The 26,267-nt window shown below is 31.6% G+C and overlaps 2 protein-coding genes and 2 long non-coding RNA genes across 4 annotated transcripts; 2 read left to right on the top strand and 2 right to left on the bottom strand.

The window, feature by feature from the left end:
• The first annotated feature begins 3,291 nt into the window (after window positions 1–3,291).
• LOC107950894 (uncharacterized) lies at window positions 3,292–4,117 on the top strand. Its single transcript, XR_005911089.1, has 4 exons — window positions 3,292–3,302; window positions 3,785–3,819; window positions 3,922–4,010; window positions 4,100–4,117. It is a non-coding gene; the product is annotated as an uncharacterized lncRNA (long non-coding RNA).
• Window positions 4,118–12,620: 8,503 nt separating this feature from the next.
• LOC107950419 (cytosolic sulfotransferase 16) lies at window positions 12,621–14,013 on the bottom strand. Its single transcript, XM_016885262.2, has one exon. The coding sequence runs from the start codon at window positions 13,915–13,917 to the stop codon at window positions 12,910–12,912; it is 1,008 nt and encodes a 335-aa protein (XP_016740751.2). The 5' UTR covers window positions 13,918–14,013; the 3' UTR covers window positions 12,621–12,909.
• Window positions 14,014–17,136: 3,123 nt separating this feature from the next.
• Window positions 17,137–17,863, top strand: LOC107950420 (uncharacterized). Its single transcript, XR_001698044.2, has 2 exons — window positions 17,137–17,258; window positions 17,526–17,863. It is a non-coding gene; the product is annotated as an uncharacterized lncRNA (long non-coding RNA).
• Window positions 17,864–22,142: 4,279 nt separating this feature from the next.
• Window positions 22,143–23,367, bottom strand: LOC107950421 (cytosolic sulfotransferase 13). The gene has a single exon (XM_016885263.2). It carries the CDS (start codon window positions 23,264–23,266, stop codon window positions 22,259–22,261), a length of 1,008 nt encoding a protein of 335 aa, XP_016740752.1. The 5' UTR covers window positions 23,267–23,367; the 3' UTR covers window positions 22,143–22,258.
• Between the last annotated feature and the right edge of the window lie 2,900 nt (window positions 23,368–26,267).

Genomic DNA, 26,267 nt, shown 5'->3' with positions numbered 1-26,267 from the left:
AACGCCGCAATAGATCGAGCATTAGTGGCGCTAAGTGAAAAAAACCTAGCGTTACTGGCGCTAGGTAAAAAACGTCGCAAAAAAACATTTTACTTTAAACAAAATGGCATCATTTTAAGTGGCGTCTTTAGTGGCATTAGCGATGCTAGGTGAAAGACGCTGCAATAGATCAAGCATTAGCGGCGCTAGGTTAAAAACGTTGCAAAAAAATAGTTTACTTTAAACAAAAAGGCGTTGTTTTAAGTGGTGTCTTTAGTGGCATTAGCGGCGCTAGGTGAAAAACTCCGCAATAGATCGAGCATTAGCGACGCTAGGTAAAAAACGCTGTAAAAAATTTACTTTAAACAAAACAGTGCCATTTTAAGTGGCGTCTTTAGTGGCATTAGCGGTATTAGGTGAAAAAAACCACAATAGATCGAGCGTTAGCGGCGCTAGGTAAAAAACACCACAAAAAACATTTTACTTTAAAAAAATGACGCCGTTTTAAGTGGCGTCTTTAATGGCATTAGCGGCACTAGGTGAAAAACGCCGCAATAGATCAAGCATTAGCGGCACTAAGTAAAAAACGCCGCAAAAAAAAACATTTTACTTTAAACAAAACGGCGCCATTTTAAGTAGCGTCTTTAGTGGCATTGGCGGCGCTAGGTGAAAAACGCTACAATAGATAGAGCATTAGCGACGCTAGGTAAAAAACGCTGTAAAAAATTTACTTTAAACAAAATAGTGCCATTTTAAGTGGCGTCTTTAGTGGCATTAGCGGTACTAGGTGAAAACGCCGCAATAGATCGAGCATTAGTGGCGCTAGGTAAAAAACACTACAAACGATCATTTTATTTTATACGAACTACATCGTTTTGCTCTCCTCTGCCGCAACCAATCGGTAAATTTCACTCCTCTGCTGTCGCTTTTCCAAGATTTAACATGTCTAGATTTTTTATTTAATTAAAATTTGACTTATAAAAGGAGAGGCTTATTCTATTTTCATCAAGTAGAGTCGGTTAGGAGAAGCGTAATGCCAAGAGAAGAAACTGTAAGTCTCTTTGCTGGTTTTCTTGAATTTTAAATGAAACTTAATTATCAAATGGTCACGTATATATATTGGCCATCCAATAGGAAATTCGATTGTGAGTTGTTGAAGAACCTAAGTAATATTTCTTAAGGAGAAAGAGGTAAGAAAATTGGGTTCATTCATAGCATTCATGAGTTCAAGTATAACGTTTGGGTTTTTATAAATGCTAGTTTTAGAGTAACTTTTTATCATGGAAAATGGTTGTATATGCTTGAAGCTAGAGAAGAGAACAAGGGTGAAAGGAGTATCAAAGGTGAAGAGAAGTTAGTGGATTGAAGCTTGGTGTTGAACCTAGTGTTTTGGGAAGATTATTAAGGTTACTGTTCTCTTGAATTTTAGCATGCTTGTGCGAAATAAAATTTAAATATTTACCGGGCATGATTGTAAATGTAAATAATATAGAAAAGAATCAAAAGAATGGCTTGCGATAGTTTGTTGATCATTTAGAAAGATTAGCAAATGAATTTGACTAGGCAAGTCATAACCGAATATAGTATGGTATATTTTTGCTAAATGAACATAGCAAGATAATATAGAATAATTTGAGAAACATGTTGTATGTTACTCGATAAGTTACGAAAGAGTATGGTTAAAGAGTTTAATTTGTAATTTTTTGAAGTATTATAGATAAAAAAAGATATTTCAATTTATATCTTAGAAAGACGGTTGTTCAAACTTAAATACAAGAAGGACACGAACATCTATGACTGTGCCACTATACAAACACTAGGAATTAGGTATGATCCAAAAAATAGCAATTTTTATTGTTTTATGCTGCACATTTTTTTTTCATTTTCTGTAAGAAAGATAAATCATCAAAAAAAATTTCTCGAGCCTAAAAAATACATCACTTGGACTCGGTTGTTAGTGTTGGACACGAGTAGGTGCCCGGGCACAACTATGTTCAATTCCTTTTCCAAGATTTTTATGTATTTGAAGAGTCCTTAAAGGGTGATTAACCAATTTCCCCACTACACCAAAACAGGCTTTTAGCGGTGTTTGGACAAAAAACGCCGATAAAAATCAAGCATTAGCGGCACTTTATGGAAATCACCACTAAAGATTGAGCATTAGCGGCGTTTTTTGGAAAAACGCCGCAAAAAACCTAAGCCCAACGGCGTCGTTTTCTGATCTTTCGGGGCTTTAGCGGCGTTTTTGGAAAAGCGTCGCTAATGCTAGGGGCTTTAGCAGCATTTTTGAGAAAGCGCCGCTAAAAACATTTTATCTTAATTGGTTTATTTATATTAATTGAATAAAATTCAATTTATTTCTGGTTGAATATTTAAAATCTTCAAAAAAATAATGACACGTAGAAATAATTTGAAAATAAAACACTTGGAAAAATTAAAATACTATTATTTTAAATAATTTTAATTTTTTTTGGGTATATGATTACTGATTGTTTTTTAAATTTATGTATTAATTTTTTTTATATAATCATAAAAGAAATAGTATTAATTTTAAAATATTGAATTAATTATCACTATAGTTTAGGGTTTTTGGTTTAGGGCATATGATTAATTTAAGATTTAAGGCCGGTTTAGGAATTACTATTTTAAGGTTTAGGGAGTATGGGTTTAAGAATTAGAGATTATGGTTTAAGGGTTGGGATTTAAGGTTTAGGGGTTAGGGGTTTAAGAGTTAGACGTTATGAGGTTAAGAGTTAAGGATTTAGGGTTTAAGGATTCAGGGGTCAGGTTAGGGTTTTGGGTTTAGATTAATTAGTTTTTTTAATTTATATTTTAAATATGTTCTTATATAATTGTAAAAGAGATAATAATAAATTTGTTTAGGGTTTTTAGTTTAGGGTATATGATTAATTTAAGATTTAAGGTCGGTTTAGGAGTTACTATTTTAAGGTTTAAGGAGTATGGATTTAGGGATTATGGATCAGGGATTATGGTTTAAGGGTTGGGATTTAAAGTTTAGGGGTTAGGGGTTTAGGGGTTAGATGTTTTAGGGTTAAAAGTTAAAGGTTTAGGGTTTAGGGATTTAAGGGTCGGGTTAGGGTTTTGGGTTTAGATTAATTAGTTTTTTTAATTTATATTTTAAATATGTTCTTATATAATTGTAAAAGAGATAATAATAAATTTAATATATTGAAATTATGAATTTAGTTTAAATTATTTAATAGATATATAATAGATGGGCTTTATATGTATTGAATGGTTAATTTAGGGTTTAAGGTTAAGGTTTACTTGGGATTTGTTAAATTCGTTGAGCTTGCTGCCAGGTAATAAATTCGTTGATGTTTTTTCTGTTTGTAATGCAAATATGCAATTATATTTTCAAGTCACAATATGGAAGACCAGAAACCTGTAATGTTGTGGCTATGCCTTGTTTGTCTCTTAATTATGGAATATTGATCTTAACTTTGGTCCTTAAATTATTGTACTCGATTCATTCCAACAGATATTTGATCCATGATGAGAATATTTCTTAATATGCGTAATATGTATTTTGTATAGTCGAATTAGTTGAAGAGATTGATTGTATTTTTCGTGTTCCAATGTTTGGAAGCCGAGTATTGGATTATAGCTTGGCTTTTATAAATTATATGACAAAATAATGTTTCTGGTGCAAGAGCTTAATTATTGATATTTTGGATCTCAAGCACTTTGGTGTGAAGTGCATTCATACAATAAGATTTCAGTTTAAATCCGAATGCAATTGTTTATTATTGTTAACGAATATGTCTTGTTTTTCCGTGAACAGCATGGGAGCTTTTCTTCTTAGTGCGGGAACTAAAGGTATATAAATAGATTTCTACCGTTCATAGCTCCGTTGATTGGTGTAGTTTCTCGTTCTGTCTGCTAAACGTGCATATTCCTTTGTTCTCTTCAAAACTTTAGGAAAATGGTATAGTTTACCTAATTCACGGATAATGATACATCAGCCTCTTGGTGGAGCTCAAGGAGGTCAAACTGATATTGATATTCAGGTATTATGCTTTTTTTCTTAACAAGCCTCGTGTTTAAATTTTGTACTTCCTTCCTTACCCTCTGTATGAATATTAAACATGCTTCTCAGGCAAATGAAATGCTGCAACATAAGGCTGACTTAAATTTAAACATTTGCCTGACACACGCTGCATTATCGTTGAAGTCAGCATGTTTTGTTTTGTTTTGTTTTTGCCATTACAGCTGCTGTAGTTATGTAAAGAGAATGGGGCCTGCCAATAATAATGAGCATGTAGGCACTAAATCTGCAGTTCAAATTCGAAGCCATGCTCAAAAGTTTTTCTCTAAGGCTCATTGCTTTGAGTTCATTACAAGATTTCCTTGATTAAGCAAATGTATTATATCTTTTATTACCCAGATTTACTTGATTAAGAAAATGCATTGTATTCGTTATTACCTTGCAATGTGTATAGTCATAGCAGGTTCAACTAGTCAGTCTGTTTCTCATATGTATTATTTATTTTAGTTTTGATTCTAAATTTTTATTTTTACTTTTATTATGACAACTTGAGTTCTAACTTTTGGATTTTAATTGTGTTATTAATTTATTCTTTTAAATTCTAAAACTAAATTCATTAATTTTTATATTTAGTTTTAAATTTAAAATTTTCATAGAAAATTTAATTTAATAATATTTTTTATTTATCCTTAAAAGTATATTTAAAGTTCAAATTTAAAAAATAAAACATAATATAATATTTATCATAAAAATAAATATTATTTGATTAAAATAATTTTTTTAAATGTTATGTTTTTAGCGGCGTTTTTGTGAGAAGCGTCGCTAAAGGTTTGTTTTATAGCGGCGTTTGTGATAGAAGCGCTGCTAAAGGTTATGGTCTTTAGCGGCATTTGTGATAAAAGCGTCGCTAAAGGTCATGGTCTTTAGCGGCGTTTGTGATAAAAGCGCCGCTAAAGGTCATGGTCTTTAGCGGCATTTTTCTTTGGGCCAGAGCTAAAAGTAGCACAAAACAAAACGGACAAAAATATATTAGGCTGTAACTAATCAGCCTAGCAAAGTAAAAAAAGAAGGTAATGTTAGGTATCCAACAAATAAAAGGAATATTAGAGAAATAAAGCTAAGAATCAAAGAACTTTTGAGAAATTATCAAGAAACTATTCACTAATATAAATGAACCAGATCTTTTCAACAACTGCTTTAGAGATAAAAAGTATTTTATAATATGATATTTGTTTACTTATAAATTTTAATAGTTTCAATTATAAAAACTAACGGTCTAATTAATATTATCAGATTTTAGATCTTTTAACTTTTTTTTTTGCTTTAATGTATTTCAATATTTATCAATTTTAAAATGATTTACTTATATTAGTGTAAAACTCTAATTTTACATATTTTATCACTTTTTTTGTAAGGCTAGTATTTTTACAATCCAACCGTTAAAATTATTAATATAATTTCATTTATCATATAAGGTTAGTATGTTTGATATTATATTTTGTCTCAATTCATATGATACTCTTGTATACTTGGTTGTATACTTAATGAAATTGCATTGCTTGGTTGTCAACTACACAATGACCTTAAATCTCCTATTAGGGTTTGGGATTGCTTTTATATTAAGGGTAGATAATTGGAATTTTAAATAAAATTTATAAATTTATATTATTTATTAAAAAACACAAATTTATAAATTGAAAGAGTATAATTAAAGGGTTAAAACTTAATGTTAAAATTTAAAGATGATAATCATAACTTACATAACTTACATAAATATATATCATATCATAACTTACATAACTTTCATAATTTACATAACTTACATAAATATATATCATATCATAACTTACATAACTTACATAATACATAAATATATACTTATAAATAAATAACTTACCTGAATTAGTTTAAACCCATTAGATACTTGATATTTGATATGTATTATCTATTTTAGTACAATAACATGATTTAAATCAATTGAGAACATTTAAGTAACCATAATTTATTGTCAACTTTAGACTTCAAGAACTACGAAATGGATAAGAGTTGGATGAATTTGTCAAGGTAAGCAATGACTATCGAAATGGAGTAATGACTATCGAAATGGAGTACAAACTTTTCTAAATTTTGCATTTCAAAATGCAAGCCAAGAGAATATGATTATTTGCCCGTGTAAAAAGTGTGACAACATCAATTGACAATTTCATGAAGTTTTCTACGAACATCTAATTGTTGATCGCTTTATTTGAGGGTATAAAAAATGGATTTTCCATGGAGAGTGTACACCTCGTAGAACCTTTTCAACGATTAATCCTGCTTATCCTCATAATGCTTACCATTAGTCTGTTAGAGAAGATGACATGGAAGGTATGTTGCAAGATGCATTTAGTATGCGCAGTCATGGTTTGCAATCGTTTCCACTTGACGTTATTGCATCTGATGATTGTAATATTGATGGAAATGCTTTTACCGAAACAAGAAGAAGTGTACCTGATGAAGAGCCAAATGGAGAAGCGGCGAAGTTCTACAAGTTATTTAATGAAATGAATGAAGAACTTTATGAGGGATCAAAATTTTCAAAAATGTCCTTCTGCATTCGTCTTTTTCACTTAAAATGTTTGGGAGGAAAATGTTTAGGAGGGTGGACCAGAAACTCTTTTACAATGCTGTTAGAGTTTTTGAAAGATATGTTTTCGTTTGCAAAAATCCCTCATTCATACAGAGATATGAAGAAACTGATAAAAGATTTAGGCCTTGGGTACGACAAAATTCATAGTTGCCCAAATGATTGCATGTTGTATTGGGGTGATCGGAAAAACCAACAGCCTTGTCATGTTTGCGGTAAATCTCATTGGATGAATATGAATATGTCATGTTTGCGATAAATCTCGTTGGATGAATATGAATACAGAATATATGAATGAGGATGAAGGTGAGGCATAGTCAAGAAAGAAGCCAATAAAGATTTTGCGATATTTTCCACTAATACCAAGGCTTCAAAGGTTTTTCATGTCGTTAAAGACAGCAGAGCCCATGAGGTGGCATCATGGTCAACGAACCGATGATGGATTATTAAAGCATCCTGCGGATTCTTTAGCTTGGAAATCATTTAACAGTAAATTTCCAAGCTTTGCAAGTGGTCCTCAGAATGTGAGGTTTGGGCTAGCATCTAATGGATTTAATCCTTATAAAATCATGAGTACTTCATACAGTACTTGGCTTGTAGTGCTTGTTCCTTACAATTTCCTCCTTGGATTTGCACAAAGCAATCTTTTTTTATCTTATCTATGATTATCCCTGGAGAAAAAAGTCCCGGAAATGATATTGACATTTATATGCAACCACTTATTGAAGATTTGGAACAGTTATGGACGGGTGTTGAAACATATGATGTCTTGAGAAATGAGAACTTTTATTTACGTGCAGCTTTGTTGTAGATTATTAATGATTTCCCGGCTTATGCCAATTTATCTGGTTGGAGTACCAAAGGACGTTATGTTTGTCCTTGTTGTGCGACACAAACATGTTCGAAGTGGTTATATAATGGGAATAAGTTCTCTTATATGGGTCATCATCGGTGGTTAGATGAAAATCATAGATTTAGATTTCAAATGACTCTATTTGATGGTACTGAAGAGTTCAGAGAAGCTCCTGAGTAGACCATTGGATCGAAATCTTGTTCATGTTAAAAGATATCAATTTCAGTTATGGAAAGATGAATCAACACCCAACATGCAAACAAAGAAAATATCGAGAGAGGCGTATGTTGGCGATGTTAACCTGCAGATTGATAATTAATCTGATGAAGAGGATGATCCTAATGAGGTGGACTTGTGGAGAAAAAGAAGCATTTTTTTAGTTGCCTTATTGGGAGCATCACATTTTGCGACACAATTTTGATGTCATGCATACTGAAAAGAATGTTTGTGAGAACGTCATTAGGACAATTCTGAATGTCGATAGAAAATCAAAAGACAATCTTTAGAGTCGACTTTATCTAGTTGACATGGGAATTCGACGCGATCTTCATCCCCAAGTACTTCTGAATGGGAAATATCAGTTGTCGCCTTCTATTTTTACAATGTTGAAGAAAGAAAAAGAAGCGTTCTGCACGGTGTTGAAAGATATAAAGGTCCCAGATGTGTATACATCAAATATATCTCGATGTGTGAGTCTTAAAGATCAAACACTATATTCCATAAAATTACATGATTATCACATCTTAATGTAGGATTTACTGTCAATTGCTTTACAATGTTGTATGTCAAAAAAGGTGACGTCTTGTATAATTGAAATATCCAATATAATGAAAGCTATTAGTGGAAAAGTTTTAAATGTTGAAGAACTTGAGAAAGTACAAAATTGAGCCGCCTTGACTTTATGCAATTTGGAGAAGATCTTTCCACCTTCCTTCTTCACTATTATGGTGCACTTGCTAATCCATCTCCCTTATAAAGCAAAACTTGATGGACCGGTTTTCTATCGGTGGATGTATCCTATAGAGAGGTGCTAATTTATTTGTAAAGTTTTCATTCATTCGTGAATATACCGTTAGTTACAACTTTTGATAATGTTGTATATCGTGTTTAGGTTCTTATGCAAATTGAAGTCTTATTGTTGTAATAAGCGTTATCTAGAAGGATAAATTGCTGAAGGCTAATTGGCAGAGGAGTGTATGACTTTCTGTTCTAGATATTTAGAAGATGTTGAAACAAGACTGAATAGACCAAGTAGAAATGCTGGGCTCACTAATCATAACTTAGTCGAAACTTATTTATTTCGAAGTTATGGAGTACCAATCGGTAAATTTGAAATTGCACACTTAGATGATAAATCTTAGGTACAAGCACATCGAAATGTTCTTTTTCACCATGATTCAATTAAACCATTACGCAAGTAAGTTTTAGAATTTGATAAATATTCATCTTTTTAATTTGTTTATATTCTAACCAAGTAATCCACTTTTTAACTTATTGAGTACAAACAAGTCTTGAGATCTCGTTCACGCTCCCGAAGATTACAACACCGAGAGATTCATAAGTATTTTACAGAATCTTTTTATGAATGGTTAAGGCAAATGGTATGCAACTAAGCTTTCATTGACAAATAATAATGTTTTCTCATAACATTTATAATTAATCAATTTACTTTCAATTCAATAGGTTTGGAGTGGAAAAGACGTCAATGACGAAGTTAAATGGCTTTCCCAAGGTCTGAATAGAGTAGTAAAAAGATATAGTGCCTTCCCCATCAATGGATTCAGGTTTCATACAAAATCTCGAAAAAGATTAAGGAGGACTCAAAATTGTGGAATAGTTGTTAATTCTTCAATTACAAGTTATGCTAGTGCTAGAGACAGTAATCCTGTTAAGGGAAATGTAGAGTATTACGGACTTCTTACTAACATTATTGAGTTGGATTACTATGACAAACGGAAGGTTGTCTTATTTTGATGTGATTGGGCTGATATTAATACTGCTCGCGGAATTAAAAAAGATCAATTTGGTTTTACAATGGTGAACTTCTCTCGATTAATTCACACTGGACAACAATTGATAGACGAGTCGTATGTATTTTCTTCTCAAGTGAAACAAGTTTTTTACTTGAAAGATCCAACTGATGAGGATTGGTACGTTGTACTCCGTAACACCTCTAGAGACTTGTTTAACATGGGCAATGGAAGTAGAGATGAAATCGATGAAAGATCAAAAACTTTGTCTTTTCCAGAACAAAACTTAAATGAAAATATCCCTAGTACTAGTACACAATTTCAATAGGTTTGCCGAGATGTGGATAAAGATATTTACGAATTATGATGTAGTAAGATTTTACGATTTTTTAATTATATGTAATATTATAATTTAAATCTTGATCTTGTTAAATATTTCAACTATTTTATTTGTACTATTATTGTTGTAATTAGTTACAAAAATTTCAACTATTTTATTTGTATTGCAGATAAAATGCCTAGAAAAAGATTGCGAGATCTAAGTATTGTTCAAAATCCTCCAAATTTGGAAGAAACAAATAGTGAACAACAGACTGTTATTGGATCTTCGAATGTTCCAAATATAGCTGACAAACCTGCAGAAATTCAAAGTAATGTTAACTTTAATTTACATGCGTGTTGACTTTTATTATTGATTTCTTTTTCAAATTCTTATATACCATTTTTCAGCTGAAAGTGGTGGGACGCACAAAACTCGGGGACGTATGCTACTAAAAGATTTATACAAGTTAAATTTCGCCGAGCATGTCAAAGTAGCTAGAACCAGTCTTGATCAGCCTGTTGGATTAGAAGCTCGACTTTTAGCAATATACTTGGGCATTATAGCACGAAATGTCAATCTATTGCCTATCAACTACGAGTCATGGCATCATATGCCTGATAGTAACAAAAATCAAGCTTTCTATAATATTAAGGTAATAACATGAATGTAATTTATAATACTTTGGTTTAAGTTTCATTTATATTTACTTTCTAAACTTGTGTTTTTTGCAGGAGAGATTTGATTTAGAGGTCTCGGATAATTATGTGAAGAAGGCATTAGGAAAAAATGGAGAGACCATAAAAGTGCTTTAAAGAAGGAATATTTTAAGACAAATATAAGCCTCGAAGAGAAATTGAGGAATGTCTCGCCAGGAATGCTTAGGTACCAACGAGAAGATGCAGTTAGATTTTGGAATTCAAAGAAAGGAGAGGTATTACGTACTTCCAAACTCTTATAATTATTTTGATTTATAGTATTTACTATATACGTAATAATAATTTCATAATGTAGGATCGTGAGCGAGTTGGAACTACAAGTAGGCAAAAACAAAAATTCAAGCACACAATTGGTTTTGCTTGTGTAGCTGAGGCCGAGGTATGTTGAATTTATTAATTGTGTCAAATATTAATTACTTTCTACTAAATAATATTTTTACTACTATATTGTAAGAATTGTCGTCTGGTCAAAAAGTTGGACGCCTTCAGCTTTTTTATATTACACATAGAAAGAAAGATGGATCTCCTATGACTACTGAAACTACATAAATTATGGTATATTTACTTAATAAAATTTGAATTATTTTAAATATTTATCATGTTTAATTATAATGGTTTAATTCGTCGTTTGTAATGCAAATAATGTTAAGTTATGTTGCATTTGTTTTTATTATATATTTCGTTTCTAACTCTTTGATTGATTTATTAATAGAAACTAAAGGATAAAAAGGCGGAGTATGAAGCGATTGCTTTAAGTGATAGTTCTGTTAATCTTGATGACATTGATAACCGAATTATTACTGAAGTTTTAGGTCCTGAAAGGTATGTTGGGTTTGATTTCAAGGATCTTTTGTTAACCCAACCCAATATTTTGGATCCATCTCGCAACAATACATGCCTTCGAGGAGTCAAGCTCAAGCTGAAGTTCAAAGGTTAAGAGACCAAATGGCTCAAATGCAAACAAGTACAGTTGAGCAAATTGCTCAAGTTAAAGCGGAGGCAGCATCGAGAGAAGCAGAGGCTCAAAGAAAATATGAAGAACTCCAGCTACAACTTAAAGCGGAGGCAGCAGCGAGGGAAACAGAGGCAGCAGCAAGGGAAGCAGAGCAAAGCAAAAAATATGACGCACTCTAGCTACAGCTTAAGAATATGATGAAGATGTTTCAGCAGTCACAGAATCCGCCATCTTAGACATTTTTTTTATTTTAATAATATTTTAACATTATAACTTATAACATTATTGTAAGAATATTTTGTTAATTCATTTATTAATTTAGATCATATATCTTTCGTTGGATTTGAAGTATCATTTAAATTTGTAATTTTTGGTTGGATTTGATGTTACAGGAAATTATGTTGACAATTCGGGTGTATATGAATGAAAATGGGATGTTAGAAATCTGCTAAAGGTAGTGGCGATTTTTCTACAGACGCCGCTAAAGAACATGACCTTTAGTGGCGTTTTTAGTAAAAGCGCAACTAAAAGTCTTGTTCTTTAACAGCATTTGTGGGGAAAGCACCGCTATGATCATGTTTTATAGCGGCATTTGTGGGAAAAGCGCCACTAAAGGTCATGTTCTATAGCGCCGTTTGTGGGAAAAGTGCCGTTAAAGGTCATTTCTTTAGTGGCGTTTGTGGAAAAAGCACCGCTAAAGGTCATGTCCTATAGCGGCGTCATAAAAACGCAGCAAAAGGTCATGTTCTATAGCGGCGTTTTTCCACATAAATGCCACAAAATTTAGTGGCGTTATCTATAACGGCATTTTTTGCGGCGCTTGTAAAATCGCCGCAAATAGTTTTAGCGGCGCCTATAAGCACCGTTATAGACCCAAAAAAACGTCGCTAAAAACCTGTTTTGCTATAGTGATTTGCATTTACATTGTACTTATAACTGTGTTGTTAAAGACAAAATTTTTAAAATAAATTAAATTCTATATATAAAAAGAAAATATATATCCTTATATTTCCTATAGAACATATAATACATATTTCTTGTACAAATATTAAAATATATCTAATAAAAAAATAATTAACACATGATTCATTACCCATAAGATAGAAATCACATGATACTTAAATTGTGTTATTTTTAAGTTTCAATATAGTACATTCAAAAATAAAATATAAATATATGTCGACAAATTATAGTGTAACATCAAATCAATACAAAATATATCAAACCACCACTCAGAAAACCTGAATCAAATCCATAACATACATATATTATGAAATTAAACACCCACGCATTATTATTCCCAAAATAAAATTTAAACCTAAGCAGATCCAAAATAACCACATATATAAAAATAAAGACTTCTTTTATTTAGTTTTAAAGGGTTTATGAAATATAAATCAGATCCGCTGAGACTGAGACGGTGAATTGATTTATAGGCTCCAGCAGTTTCATCATTCAAACAGCATGAAGTAGTAGGAGTCAATGAAAGTTGAATCCAATACCTTGAAGCTTTTGTTCTGTAATTTGATTCATTTTTTCAACCATTTCAGGTGACAAGTGGTTAACCCAATCTCCTACTTCACCTTTCCTGAAGAAATCAGAGTTGCTAACAGGACGTTCGGAACGTTTGGCAACACTTTGATTCACATCTAGATTGCTCAAGCTCTCGAAACTACACAACTTCACTATTTCTTCCACAGTCTTTCTGTTTTCTTCCTCTTGTGAAAAGGGTACCCCCAAGAACTCTGCAACTTTCCTCACACACCCCAAAGGCTCCTTCTTCACATCTTCATATGTCAAGAACAACACCTTCTTCGGTGACTCCACACTAGCTTTCCAATACCCCAAAACGTGATCCCAAAACGGTCCATAGTGCGAAACCCCTTTACAAAACAAGTCAAAGGCTTCCTCTAGTGAAAGTGGTGGTACTTCTTTGGGTCTCAACTTGTTGGAGAAATGCCACTTTGAGACCAAAACATCTTTGGGGTCTCGGCAGATGTAAACGAAACGGCAAGCTGAGGTATCATCGGTCATGCGTTTTGGGAACAAAGAGTAAGGAATGTGAGTTGAAAGAAGGCGAGGCGAAGGAAGCTCATCAAGGAAGGAAGTTGACCCATCTTTATGAATATGTCCTTCAAATAAGAGGACCAACTCTTGAGGGTTTAGTTTGCGTAAAGGATGGTCGTTGAAATCAAAGGCAGCTCTGTTGATAATGGAGAAAACAAGGGCTCTGAGCCAGGTGGTGCCGCATTTAGGGGAAGTTGCGACGATGATGTCAGTGGGTCGAGGCTTGAAGTGGTCATTGATCAACATGCTTCCTCTGATGGGAAAACTAGACATCCAGAAGCCTTGGTATTGGAAAAGCTCGTCTAACCACCAGCCTTTGCTTCGAGGGAGAGTTGGCACCAGTTCAGCGCAGTTTTTGAATGTCTTTTGGTAACCTTCATCTTGTGTCTCTACGATCGGAAAAAATTTTGAAGTCTCCATTGGGAAGATGGCAAAGTAGAGGAACTAATTTTGTAGAGATCTTGCAAGAAGGATTTGCAAATGATCCGTTATATTTGACTAAATGTGGGAATTGCGTATACCAACATCATGTGTGGTTTTTTTTAAATTAAGAAACCATTATTCTAAACCTCGCGAGTCCCACGCCATACAAAGCCAATAGCTGGCTCAAACAAATACGATAAAGATGAAATAAATAAAAAATAAAAAAATTTGTCAATTTGAATATTAAGATACAATAAGTACCTGCATTTTGATAAAATTTGATATTTAATCTCTATATTTAAAAAGTTAAAAATTTAATCCTCCAACTATTTTGATTTAAAATCTCAATCCAGTTATTAAAATCATTAATACTTGTTGTCAAAGTAGTAAATTTTACATGTTAATTAAGATACCCTCATGTGATGTTTCATATGATTGACGGAAAATAAACATGTTAAGTTAACATTTTTTAATAGAAACTATCACTGACAATAATTATTGAAATGAGATTTTTTATAACACTATTGACAAGCCCGAACTAACATATGAACTTTAAATTTTATCTAAATCTATTTATATTCATAAATGACTAATTCAAACTAATTTTAAATTTTTGCTCATATTATTATTTAAAATATTATATTATTTTAATTAATATTGAATACTTATATATTTTCTTATTTATTAAAATTTTTAATATAAACAATTTAACTTATTTTTTAATATTTTTATATGTTATTATATATAAAAATATATAATACAAAATATTACAAATTAAAAAACAGGTTCAACTCGTCTGGTACTAAGCAAAGCACAGAAGCCAACATGGCATATTTCTTAAGCAGAAAACGTAATAATCGAATACAGGGCTGTGGACCGTTCTTAGAAACTTTTGGGGATGAGGTAAATTCTAAATTGAAATCCAGGGGCCGTGGTCATAGACGTCTTTACAGTTTGGAATGCAGCTTGAGCACACAGGTTCCATATAAAAGCATTGTCCAACAACAAATCTGTTAAGGGCCTGTCAATAGTGTTATAATGCTAGATGAATCTTATGTAAAAATCACTATATTTTGATTGGCTACATAGATTGTTTGGATATCTGCTTTGAACCAAGTAAAAAACCCATTGTTGAGTTCAACAAAACCAGATAAAACTGTGGGATTCATTCGTGTCATTTTAAGTGAAACCCCTTTCTGTAGTTTGTGGTGTAAGAAATTTTGGAGATAACTGTGGGGAAAGATGCCCAATATGTTGGCAGCCAATAAAGTTTTTGCATTTACAAATATAATACAAGTAAGAAATTATAATGTAAAACTAAATCAGTATAAAATATATGAAAGGAAAACCCCAAAAAATTTGAACTAAACTAAAAAATTTACACAAAATTCACTCAGCATACACACATAATAAAATTACAGATACACATATATCATTCAACATAATTGTCGAAACCATTTTTTTGAAAACAAAAATTTAATGTCGACTTTTTAAAACACAAAAATTGGAGTCGCCACCGATCCTTAATTGAGGTGTGATTGGCTCACCTTAAAAACAATTTTGGTCTACGAAATTTGAGAAAACAGGTTCGGGAGTCAGTTATGTACGAGGAAGGGTTAGTGCCCTCGTAACGCCCAAAATCGGTACCAAATTGATTGTTTAATGTCTTGGTGTCGAAAATTTGAAAAAGATTTTAAAAGAAATCTTTTAACTCGTGAATGAATTAAAATAACAAAACATTCTTATTTCAAACAAATAAAACACCATACCCAGTGAGTTAGGGCACAATATTTTTAAATCTTCAAAATACCGAACATTGCCTTTTGTTTTAGAAATTCTTATTTCGAGATGACAAAATGTCACGACCAGTAAGTTAGGACCCAACATTTTTGAATTCCCAAGAATAAGCCTTTATTTGAAATTTGTGAATTTATTGCAAAATGAATACTTGGCTTTCTAAATTCATCGAAAAATAATCGCAATCCAGTAAGTTAGGACACGATCTTTCTCGAGAATTATGCATGCCAAATATTTTGAAAATTTATAAAATATGATGATTTTAATGCTTTGACGCAACCAAAATATATATTTTCTAAAAAGCATGTTAAAAAGCTAATGTATAACGTGAAACAAACACTTTAATTTAAATTATATATGTATATGTATTTACAAATATATATATATAAGTACAATATAAGTAAATTTAAAAATATGTGTATGCATATATAAAAAATACATATTGGTATACATGAAAAAGAATGAATTATATAAAGCAAAAACTTATAATAATTTTCTGAAAAAAATGTGTGTATATATATATGTGAAAATTGTGAAAATAGAATAGGAAAGTATGTATATGTGCATATTTACAAAATCAAAATGTATAGGTATATGTACATGTAAATCATGAAAATATGTATGTATTTAAATGTATGTATATATGTACAATATGTATAAAATAATAGAATATATAGAACAATAAAAAAAATGCTTGATAAGTTAAGAATATAAAAAAGGGATATATATATTATAGAAGATGAATGTATTTTTTGAATTGTAAAATATGGAAAATGTATGTGTACTTTGAAATGTGTATGTGTATATATAAAGTATAAAATATATATAAAAAACGTATGAATAAAATATGCATGTATTTATAAGAGCTTAATATATATATATATATTAAAAAAATGCATATATGTATGTTATATAAAAATATGCGTATATACTATATAAAAATGCATGTATATAAGTATAATAATAATAATGCTAATAAATGATATAATAATAATACAATGAAAATATCAATAAAAAAAACTAAAAAACTGATTAAGGATTAAATTAAAAAATAATCGGAGCTTAAAGGCCAAATTTAAAGATTGAAAGCACAAAAAGGACCAAATCAAAATTCACGCAACAAGAGGAGGACCCAAAGGGAAATATCCCCACACTATCTAACGGCGTCGTTTTAGCGGGATCCATGCGCTTGGTCTATGTACCGAATTGAAACAGGAAAGAAATTTTATGACAAAATTTAAAAGAAATAAAAAAGTAAATTTAAAACAACTGCAAAACCTGGGGGCCCAATTTCAAAAATTACCCATTTAGGGTAAAAATGCACGGACCCAACCTGTGGGTCGGGTTAACGCGCGGACTCTTTCCCCCCACAGAACGGCGTCGTTTTGTTCTTTATTTAAAGTTTAAAAAAAAGAAAAAATTTAGGGAAAATATTTTGCTCCCTTTTCCCTGAAGCAGAAGCAGCTTCCTTAGGGTTTTATCAACCCTTCAGCGTTGCCGTTCTCATGTTTTCCCCACCGTACGACGCCGCCGATCGAAAGGTAAACAAAACTCCTCCCTCTTCCCTTATTTTTGTCTCAAAAACATGAAATGGTGACTAAAACAGAAAGGAGACTCGAGGAAAAAAATAAAAACCTTCAAAATCGTATTCTGATCTTTCGTGTTTTCTGATGTTTTTCAATACGACGTTTGCCTTCCTTTTTTCTTTTTTATAATCTTTCATTTCCCCCATTTCAGTATACCAATTTGGCTTTATATAGCCCGATAAAATGCTTTATTTTTACAATATTTTCTTCTTGGACTCTTAGTCCGTGTTTGCAGGTATCGTGGGGAGTGGTCGGTTCCGAAATGTGCACTGATTAGAGTCTTGCTGGCGACGCTGGAGACTGCTGGGGGCGTTGAGCAGAATGCGGCTAGGGCTACTGCTTCTGAATACTTACGCTGGGCCATACTGAAATCGGGCTAGGGTAAAGCCTAGGCTTTGGGCCTGCATCTGGGTAGTTAGGTTTGGGCCATGAAAATGGGCCTTCGAATATTGGACTGGTTTTTATATTTGTTTTATTTGGATTTTAATCGAGCCCGGGCAAATTGTACTTATTACAATAATAATTTTTTTTCTGGTATGATGATGACATTTTCTTTGGTACATGGTATTCGGTGGCATTACTGTCTTGTAGTCTATCCTATTATTTTAAAAAAAGCTTTATCATACTAAAATTTGATGGACCGATTTGTTGGTTAAGATAGATTTATCCATAATTACAATATATGGTTTGTGCTTTCTTCACGTGTTTGTTAGACATTAATTTTGTATGATTCTTTATTCGTTATGTTTTATATTGGTTCAATTTTATATTATAACTAGTTGAATATATATTTATGTTTATATTGTACTTATAATTGTATTGATAGTGATACTCGTTTTTGAAAAGTAAATAAATTCCATACCAGAAAGAATATTTGCATCCTTATGATAAGTGTCAATAGTAATCTATTTTAGCCTCATTCTCAGTGCATTTTTGGGTGATTATATGACGTTAATGGTTAATTATATACTTCTAATTCTTTATATTCATGTTTTTATGCTTAATAGGGTACTTGCGAGAAATAAGAGTGAACAATGGTGAAAATTAAAACAATGGAACATTCCGGAAGTTGTACACATGCAGCAAAGTTTCATATGGGCAATCCACATGACCGTGTGGCCAAGGCGTGACGATTTTAGGAACCATGTGCGCTAACAGAAGGAAGTCAAGGTTTTTGACACTTTAAGAAGGCATAAATAAGGAATTAAAAGAGAAAAAAAAAAAGTGGACATCAAGAGATAGCACGAAAATTACCCAGCAAACACCATTGAAGTCAATTTTCAAACAATTCTCCATCAAGATACAAGAGTCTTTTCCAAGGGAATTATCATGAATTTCTTTTATTTTAGTGGTCATATTGTATTTTTGGTGTTTATTCTTGTAAGTATGAACTAATTCTCTTAATACCTAGGGGAGATAAACCCTAGGATGGATTTTATTATTTGATTTCTAGTTTTATGCAATAAAACCCTAATTTCTTTGTTTTCAATTATGAATGCTTAATTGTTCTGGGGTTGATAATTTTAGAGTGTTGATTCAAATTAGATGTGCATAAGTCTGAGGTTGAATAGACCCTTTTTGCGATTAGATCTTACATAATTGAATGGAGTTTTATGCAATCTTAGAAATAGGACGACATAAATCTACCGGATTAGAGTCAAATCTAATATGGGGATCCAAAGAGCAAATTAATGCAATAATAAGGGTTTTAAGTAGAAAGAAATTTCAATTAATCAACCTAGAGTTAGTTGCTCTTATGCTCGAAAGAGATATTAACATAAATTAGAGATTTTTATGGATCAAAAAGCTAATAAAAGAAATTGCATAAATTAGATTGAGAATTATAGATAAAATTTAGGTGGATCCTTACCTAGGTATTGTTTTGTCACTTGGTTGATATTTGACTATTTTTGTTGTGTTTTATTCTTTGGTGCATTCATTAGTTAATTTAGATAGTTTAATTTAATTTTAATTAAGCCCTTGAAGTATTAGATTAAATAATAGAAATGTGATAATTACTAGTAATTATAGTCCTAGAGGAAACGATATATGTGCTCACCATAGCTATACTATTAATTTATAGGTGCATTTGCCTTAGTCAATTAATTAATTAGTTTAGTGTACATCACCTTATATTTCCAATGGAACATATAATATATATTTATTGTAAAAATATTCAAGATATTTTTAATAATCATGAAAATAGTTAACACAATGATTCATTTATCCATAAGATAGAAATCACATGATACTTAAACTAAGCCTTTTTTGTAACAGCCCGATTTTGGGTCTAGATGGAACGATGGTTTCGGGACCACAAATCCGACAAGAAAAAATTTATTTTAAAATTATTACATGGGTTGCATTATGATAGGAATGTTGTATGAAAATACTGATATGGTAAAATAAGGAAATAAAGTGATAAAAATGGTAATTGAATTATGTTGACATTGGAAACTATATTATGACATATTAATTCAAGGAAGGATTAAATTGCAAAAGTGAGAAAAGTTTTATTACCCAAGAGTAAATACTCAAAATTTGAGGGGTTAAAGTGTAAATATAAAAAAGTTGAAGGACCAATAGTGTAAATAATTTAAGGGTGGAATAATCTAGAAACTAAGGAAGATGGATGAATTGGGACCAAATTGAATAGATGAAGGAATTATGAGGGACTAAATTGTAATTTTACCAAATTAAGTGATGACTCAATGATGGAATTTTAAAAGAACATAAAAGGCAAAATGGTCAATTAGAAGAGAGAGAAATCTAGAAGGCAATGATGATGTTGGTGATATTTTATATTAATTAATTAATTAATTATTAGTTTATTTATATTTTAATTTAATTTTTAAATGATATTTTATTATTTTATTATTAATTTATTTAGTATATATATGTGGAAAGAAAGATGAAAAGCAACCAACCCATCATCTTCTATGCATCCAACGTGAGGAGAAGAGAGAAAGAAGGAAAGTTTTGTTTTTTTACAATTTGGTTCTTTTACCAAAAATTCACCATTTTTACTTAGAAATTAAAAGAATTTTCATATTCATCAAGAGAGAAAGATAACAAGGAGACTATGGGGAGCTAGAATATCAAGTTAGATTCAAGAAATAGAAGCTGGAGGAGAGAGAAAATCAAGTTAAAGATTGAAATCAATAGCACAAGGTAAGAACATCAAGATTTTTATGTACTTTTGAGTTTGATATTATTGGAAATAGCATGGAAAAGATGTTATAGTAGAGTTTTCTTATATAAAGTCTTATGTTCTTGATATATTAGTGAAGAGAAATAAGTGAAAGTGATGGGAAATATTATAGAGAAAGGGAATAAGGAAGTTATAAACTTAGTAATTAACATGTTGCACTAAAACAGTTTTGGGCAGCAGCAGTAGGTTAACTTTGAAAAATCACCATAAATTTTAAAAATGAAATTAGAGGATGAACCAAATATTAAATTAAAGCTTATTGAGTCTAGTTTCTCATAGAAAAAACAGTGTAAGAAATGGAATTGTAAATTATGAGATATAATAGGTTTTGTGAGATAAGGTCAGAATGATTTCGGGTTCCTCTATTCTGATTTTGGAAAATCATCAAAAATTGGAGAAATATAATTAGATGCTTAAATTTATATGTTTAAATCCTTAATGAGTCTATTTTCAATAACAAAATGGTAACATCATTTGAATTCTGTATGAGGAGATAATTAAGTTTTAGTGAAGAAGGGTCGGAACTGTCAGACAGCAGAACAGGGATGACTTTAAAGAATAAACTGTACTTATTGGGTTAACCAAAAATTCTGAAAATTTTATGGTAAAAATATATGTGAGTATATTTTCAGATAAAATTGACGGATCTCAATTTGGAGTTCTGTAGCTCAAGATATAAATAATTTAGTGACTATGACTCAAGTGGACAGCTTTGAATGAATATAAATAAATGTGAAATTATAGATAATGTTACATATAAGTATGTTATATATATTAAGGATGTGGAATGGAGAGGAGGAGGAGAAAAATATATAATTATTCAACTAGCATGAGTTTTCATTAAAAATGACAAATTTATATGTTTCAGGGACTAAATTGAACAAATGTGAAAATTTAAGGGTAAATTTGTAAAAATGTCAAAAAGTGACCAAATTGCATGAAATGAATTATTTTATTATTTAAATTAGTAAATTGAATGAAATATTAATTTATATCAAGATTGGGTGAAAATTCGAGAAAAATAGAAAATTTTCAAAATGTCCCTAAATTTTGGTATTTCTGTAATTTAGCCTGGTAAGTTCGTATGAACTATATTTTGTTTAATTTCAATTGAAGTGAATGCTATTCGGTAATGAATATTATATATATGTGTGTTTTATATTGGAACTGAATTATTATTGGTAATATGTATAATTATTAGATGCTTTGAAATGATTATCGGAAGTTTGTTGGAGATATATCATATTATGAATTTGTTCTATCGGTAATTTTGGATGATTTGATTCTGATTATATGGCATGTATAAGTTAAATTGGTTAACGTTAGCTCATTAATGTTTTGATTTTGATTGGTTATAAATATGAATGTTAGATAAAAATGAAATGTCTGTAAATTAATTTGTAAATTCCGGTAATACCTCGTACCCTATTTCGGTGTCGAATACGGGTAAGGGGTGTTACATTTTTTTTATTCTTTTTTTTTGGAAAATCTTAATATATTACATTCACAAATATAATACATTCACAAATATAATACAAGTATAAATATATGTTTAATAAAATTTGAAGCTGCCACTCAAAGACCCAAACAACTAACAACCAAAAGCATTATCAGCCACTCAAACCACATAACTACAAACAAAGACTTCTTTTATTTAGTTCTATAAACCAGATTCACTGAGACGGTGAACAAATAATTTATAGACTCTAATATCATTATAACATCATAAAGTAGTAGGAGTCAATCAAAGTTGAATCCAGTACCTTGAATTAAGCTTTTGTTCTGTAATTTGATTCAATTTTTCAACCATTTTAGGTGACAAATGGTTGACCCAATCTCCTACTTCTCCTTTTCTAAAGAAATCAGAGTTACCAACAGGTCGTTCTCCACTGCTGGTTTGACTTTTATTAACATTTTGATTGCTCAAGCTCTCGAAACTGCACAACTTCACTATTTCTGCCACAGTCTCGTTGTTTTCTTCCTCTGGTGTAAAGGGTACCCCCAAGAACCCTGCAAGTTTCCTCACACACCCCAAAGGCTCCTTTTTCACATCTTCGTATTTCAAGAACAACACTTTCTTCCGTGACTCCACACTAGCTTCCCAGTACCCCAAACCGTGATCCCAAAACGGTCCATATTCCGATATCCCTTTGCAGAACAAGTCAAAGGCTTCCTCTAGTGAAAGTGGTGGCAGTTCCTTGGGTCTCAACTTGTTGGCGAAATGCCATTTTGAGACAAAAACATCTTTGGGGTCCCGGCAGATGTAAACGAAACGGCAAGCCGAGGTGTCATCGGTCATGCGTGTTGGGAACAAAGAGTAAGGAAGGTGAGTTGAAAGAAGGCGAGGTGAAGGAAGCCCATCGACGAAGGAAGTTGACCCATACTTATGAAGATATCCTTCGAAGAAGAGGACCAATTCTTGAGGGTTCGCTTTGCGCAAAGGATGGTCGCTGAAATCAAAGGAATTTCTGTTGATAATGGAGAAAACAAGGGCTCTGAGCCAGGTGGTGCCACATTTAGGGAATGTTGCGACGATGATGTCAGTGGATCGAGGCTTGAAGTGATCATTGATCAACATGCTTCCTCTTATGCCAAAACTAGGTATCCAGAAGCCTTGGTATTGGAAAAGCTGGTCAAGCCACCATGCTTTGCTTTGAGGGAGAGTTGGCAGCAGTTCATTGCAGTTTTTTAATGTCTTTTGGCAACCTTCATTCGGTATCTCTACGCTCGGAAAAAATTTTGAAGTCTCCATTGTGAAGATGGTAAAGTAGAGCAACTAATTTTCTAGAGATCTTGCAAGAAGGATTTGCAAATGACCCGTGACTAAAAGTCGGAATTGCAGCCATTATTTTAAACCTCGCGTGTCCCACGCGAATAGCTGGCTGAAATAATAAAAAAAATTGTCAATCTGAATATTCAGATAGAAAAATGGTTAAAATATGCTGTTAGTCCCTGCACTTTAATAAAATTTGAGATTTAATCTCTAAACTTAAAAAGTTAAAAATTTAGTCCTCTAATTGTGTTGATTTAAAATCTCAATCCAATCATTAAAATCGTAAATATTTTTATCAAAATTTGTCAATTCAGCATGCTGATGAAGCTACCCTCATGTAATGTGTAATATGATTGATGGAAATAAACATGTTATTTTAACAATTTTTAATAGAAACTACCAACGACAATAATGATTGGAATAAGATTTTTAAATTGAAAAAAATAAAAGGATTGAATTTTATCTTTTAAAGTATAGGGACTAAATAGGGGCGTAGCTAGGGCCTGGCAAAGGCTAAATTGAAAAAATATCCATTTAGGCCCTTTAAATTTTTAAAATTTTAAATTACTATAAGTAAAATTACACTTTAGCCCCCTAAAAATGATAAAAATTTGATTTAATCCTTGAAAAATTATGAAGACGTAAGCTATTAAAATGATGAAATTGTATTTTTACTATCGTAAAAATTACAATTTAATTTTAACCCCCTAAAAAAAATTTAAGTTCACCCGGAGACTAAATATCAAATTCTATAAAAAAAATACATGGAGTAATAGCTTGTTTTAACCTATAACATAAGGGTGATGAAATTTTGATTTTTTTTTAAAATTGTTTCGGTCCACGTTTTGCACGTTTTGCTGAGAGAGTTAATATTTAAAGAGAATTAGGTGCTATTTGATAATTAGAAAATTAACTATTAAATTTAAGTTATAATTTTTTTTTGGTATATTGCTTAAATTAAGTATGAAATATAATTAGATTGTTTGATAATTGTAAATTTTAAAATTTTAAAGGTAAAGTATGTAATATCCCTAACATTTCCTAGAAAGTGAATAATGTCAATTCGGGTTGACCCCGTGTTTAAAATTTCTGAATAATGCCATTTTTTCGGATTTTATTACTTTCCGTGAATATACAATTTTCGTTTTTTTCTTTTCGTATTTTATGTTTTCTTAAACATATTTTTTATCATTTTATTTTTAATGCTATTTTTCTAAAAAAACTAATTACAACATTCTAAATAAATTTCATAAAAAAAATTCCTAATCAACATACAATATACATAACATGAATTTTTTCATGCTAAATAAATTTCATAAAATTTATATGCTAAATAACATAATATAAGGAGAAGAGAAAAAATGGTATATTTAATAAATTTCAAACATAATGCACTTAAATAAAGTAAAAATATAAAATTAGAAATTATGATATTTTTTAAAGTAATAAAATGCAGAGAAAAAAATACGAAAAAATGGCCGAAGTAAGAGTATTTTACAATATTTTTTAAAAATTCGGAAATAATTAATACAAATATTTCAAACAAAATGTACTGAAATAATATAAAATAATAAAATACGAAAATAATATTTTTTATTGAAAGTAATAAAATTCGGGAAAATAATACGAGCAAAGGGCAGGGTTTTTTTACACTAAATTAATTTAAAAAACACACTAAATTAATAAATTTATAAAATTAGAAATTATGATATTTTTTAAAGTAATAAAATGCGAAGAAAAAAATACGAAGAAATAGTCGAAGTAAGAGTGTTTTACTAACTTTTTTTTCAACATGCAGGCATCGCAATGGCTCGATTGATTTGACCTGATAGACACATATCTGATGCGGCTAATCAGGCGGTATGATTTATGTTTTGTTAATCACGGGTTTTATTTATTTAAAAAGGATATACGTAATATATAGAAATAAATTATGTTATCGTAATATTTTTTCTATAATTTAACACTATCAGGACTCCTACCGAGTAATAAGGGGCCGTGTAAATGGTTTAAAGAAAGCTCCAGATGTCCGATGATGCCGTACTTGGAGCAAGCCGGATTTGGGTCAGCAGCATTGATCCGGACCTCTGACTTGCGCTATGATTTATTATCTGCGCTAGTGGAGCGGTGGCACCAAGAGACCCACACTTTTCATTTTCCATGTGGGGAGTACACGGTGACTTTGGAGGATGTTGCAATGCAGCTTGGGCTCCCAATTGACGAGAGTCCCGAAACGAGAGTATCTTCATTTACCGATCCGGCTGCACTTTGTTATCAGCTCCTAGGAGACTCGCCAGAGGACGATGAGTCGAATTTTTCGGGCTTAAAATTTACATGGTTGAAATCCAAATTTGGAAAATTATCAGCGACTGCCACTGAAGGTGAGTTGATGTGCGCTACTTGAGCGTACATCATGCATATCCTAAGGGGAGTACTCATGCCCGATGCCAACAATAACAAGGTGCATTTGATGTACTTGCCCCTGTTAGCTGATTTGTCCAGTGTTAGCTCGTATAGCTGGGGCTCCGCTATTCTAGCAGTGCTGTACTGGGAGCTTTGTCGGGTGACAAACCCGGATGTTGTAGACATGGGCAGATGCCTCACATTGCTGCAGTCCTGAGCGCTCTATTGGATGCCATTTGTGGCATCGGTTAGTCACCAACCGTATATTTATCCACTGGTGAACAGGTGATAAAATATAAATTGTCATTATTTGTAGTCATAATATATTGACTAATGTTACCAACCGTAAACCCTATATTTTTTTTGTAGGTGGAGTGTTCGTCCGGGTATCGGGAGGTCGCACACTGTCCCGATATACCGACTCATGATCGAACAGTATACCCGGGAAGAGGTAAGCTGCTATTCTAATATTCATGACATCTTACTTTTTATATCTTACTCACATGTTATGGCTAATTATAACAATGTTATTAATCATGCAGTTTATATGGATGCCATACCGTAGGCCGAAAATTAT

The sequence above is a fragment of the Gossypium hirsutum genome, chromosome D03, assembly GCF_007990345.1.
Source record: "Gossypium hirsutum isolate 1008001.06 chromosome D03, Gossypium_hirsutum_v2.1, whole genome shotgun sequence".
Classification (NCBI taxonomy): Eukaryota; Viridiplantae; Streptophyta; class Magnoliopsida; order Malvales; family Malvaceae; genus Gossypium; species Gossypium hirsutum.
This window is presented reverse-complemented; position numbering and strand designations above follow the sequence as displayed.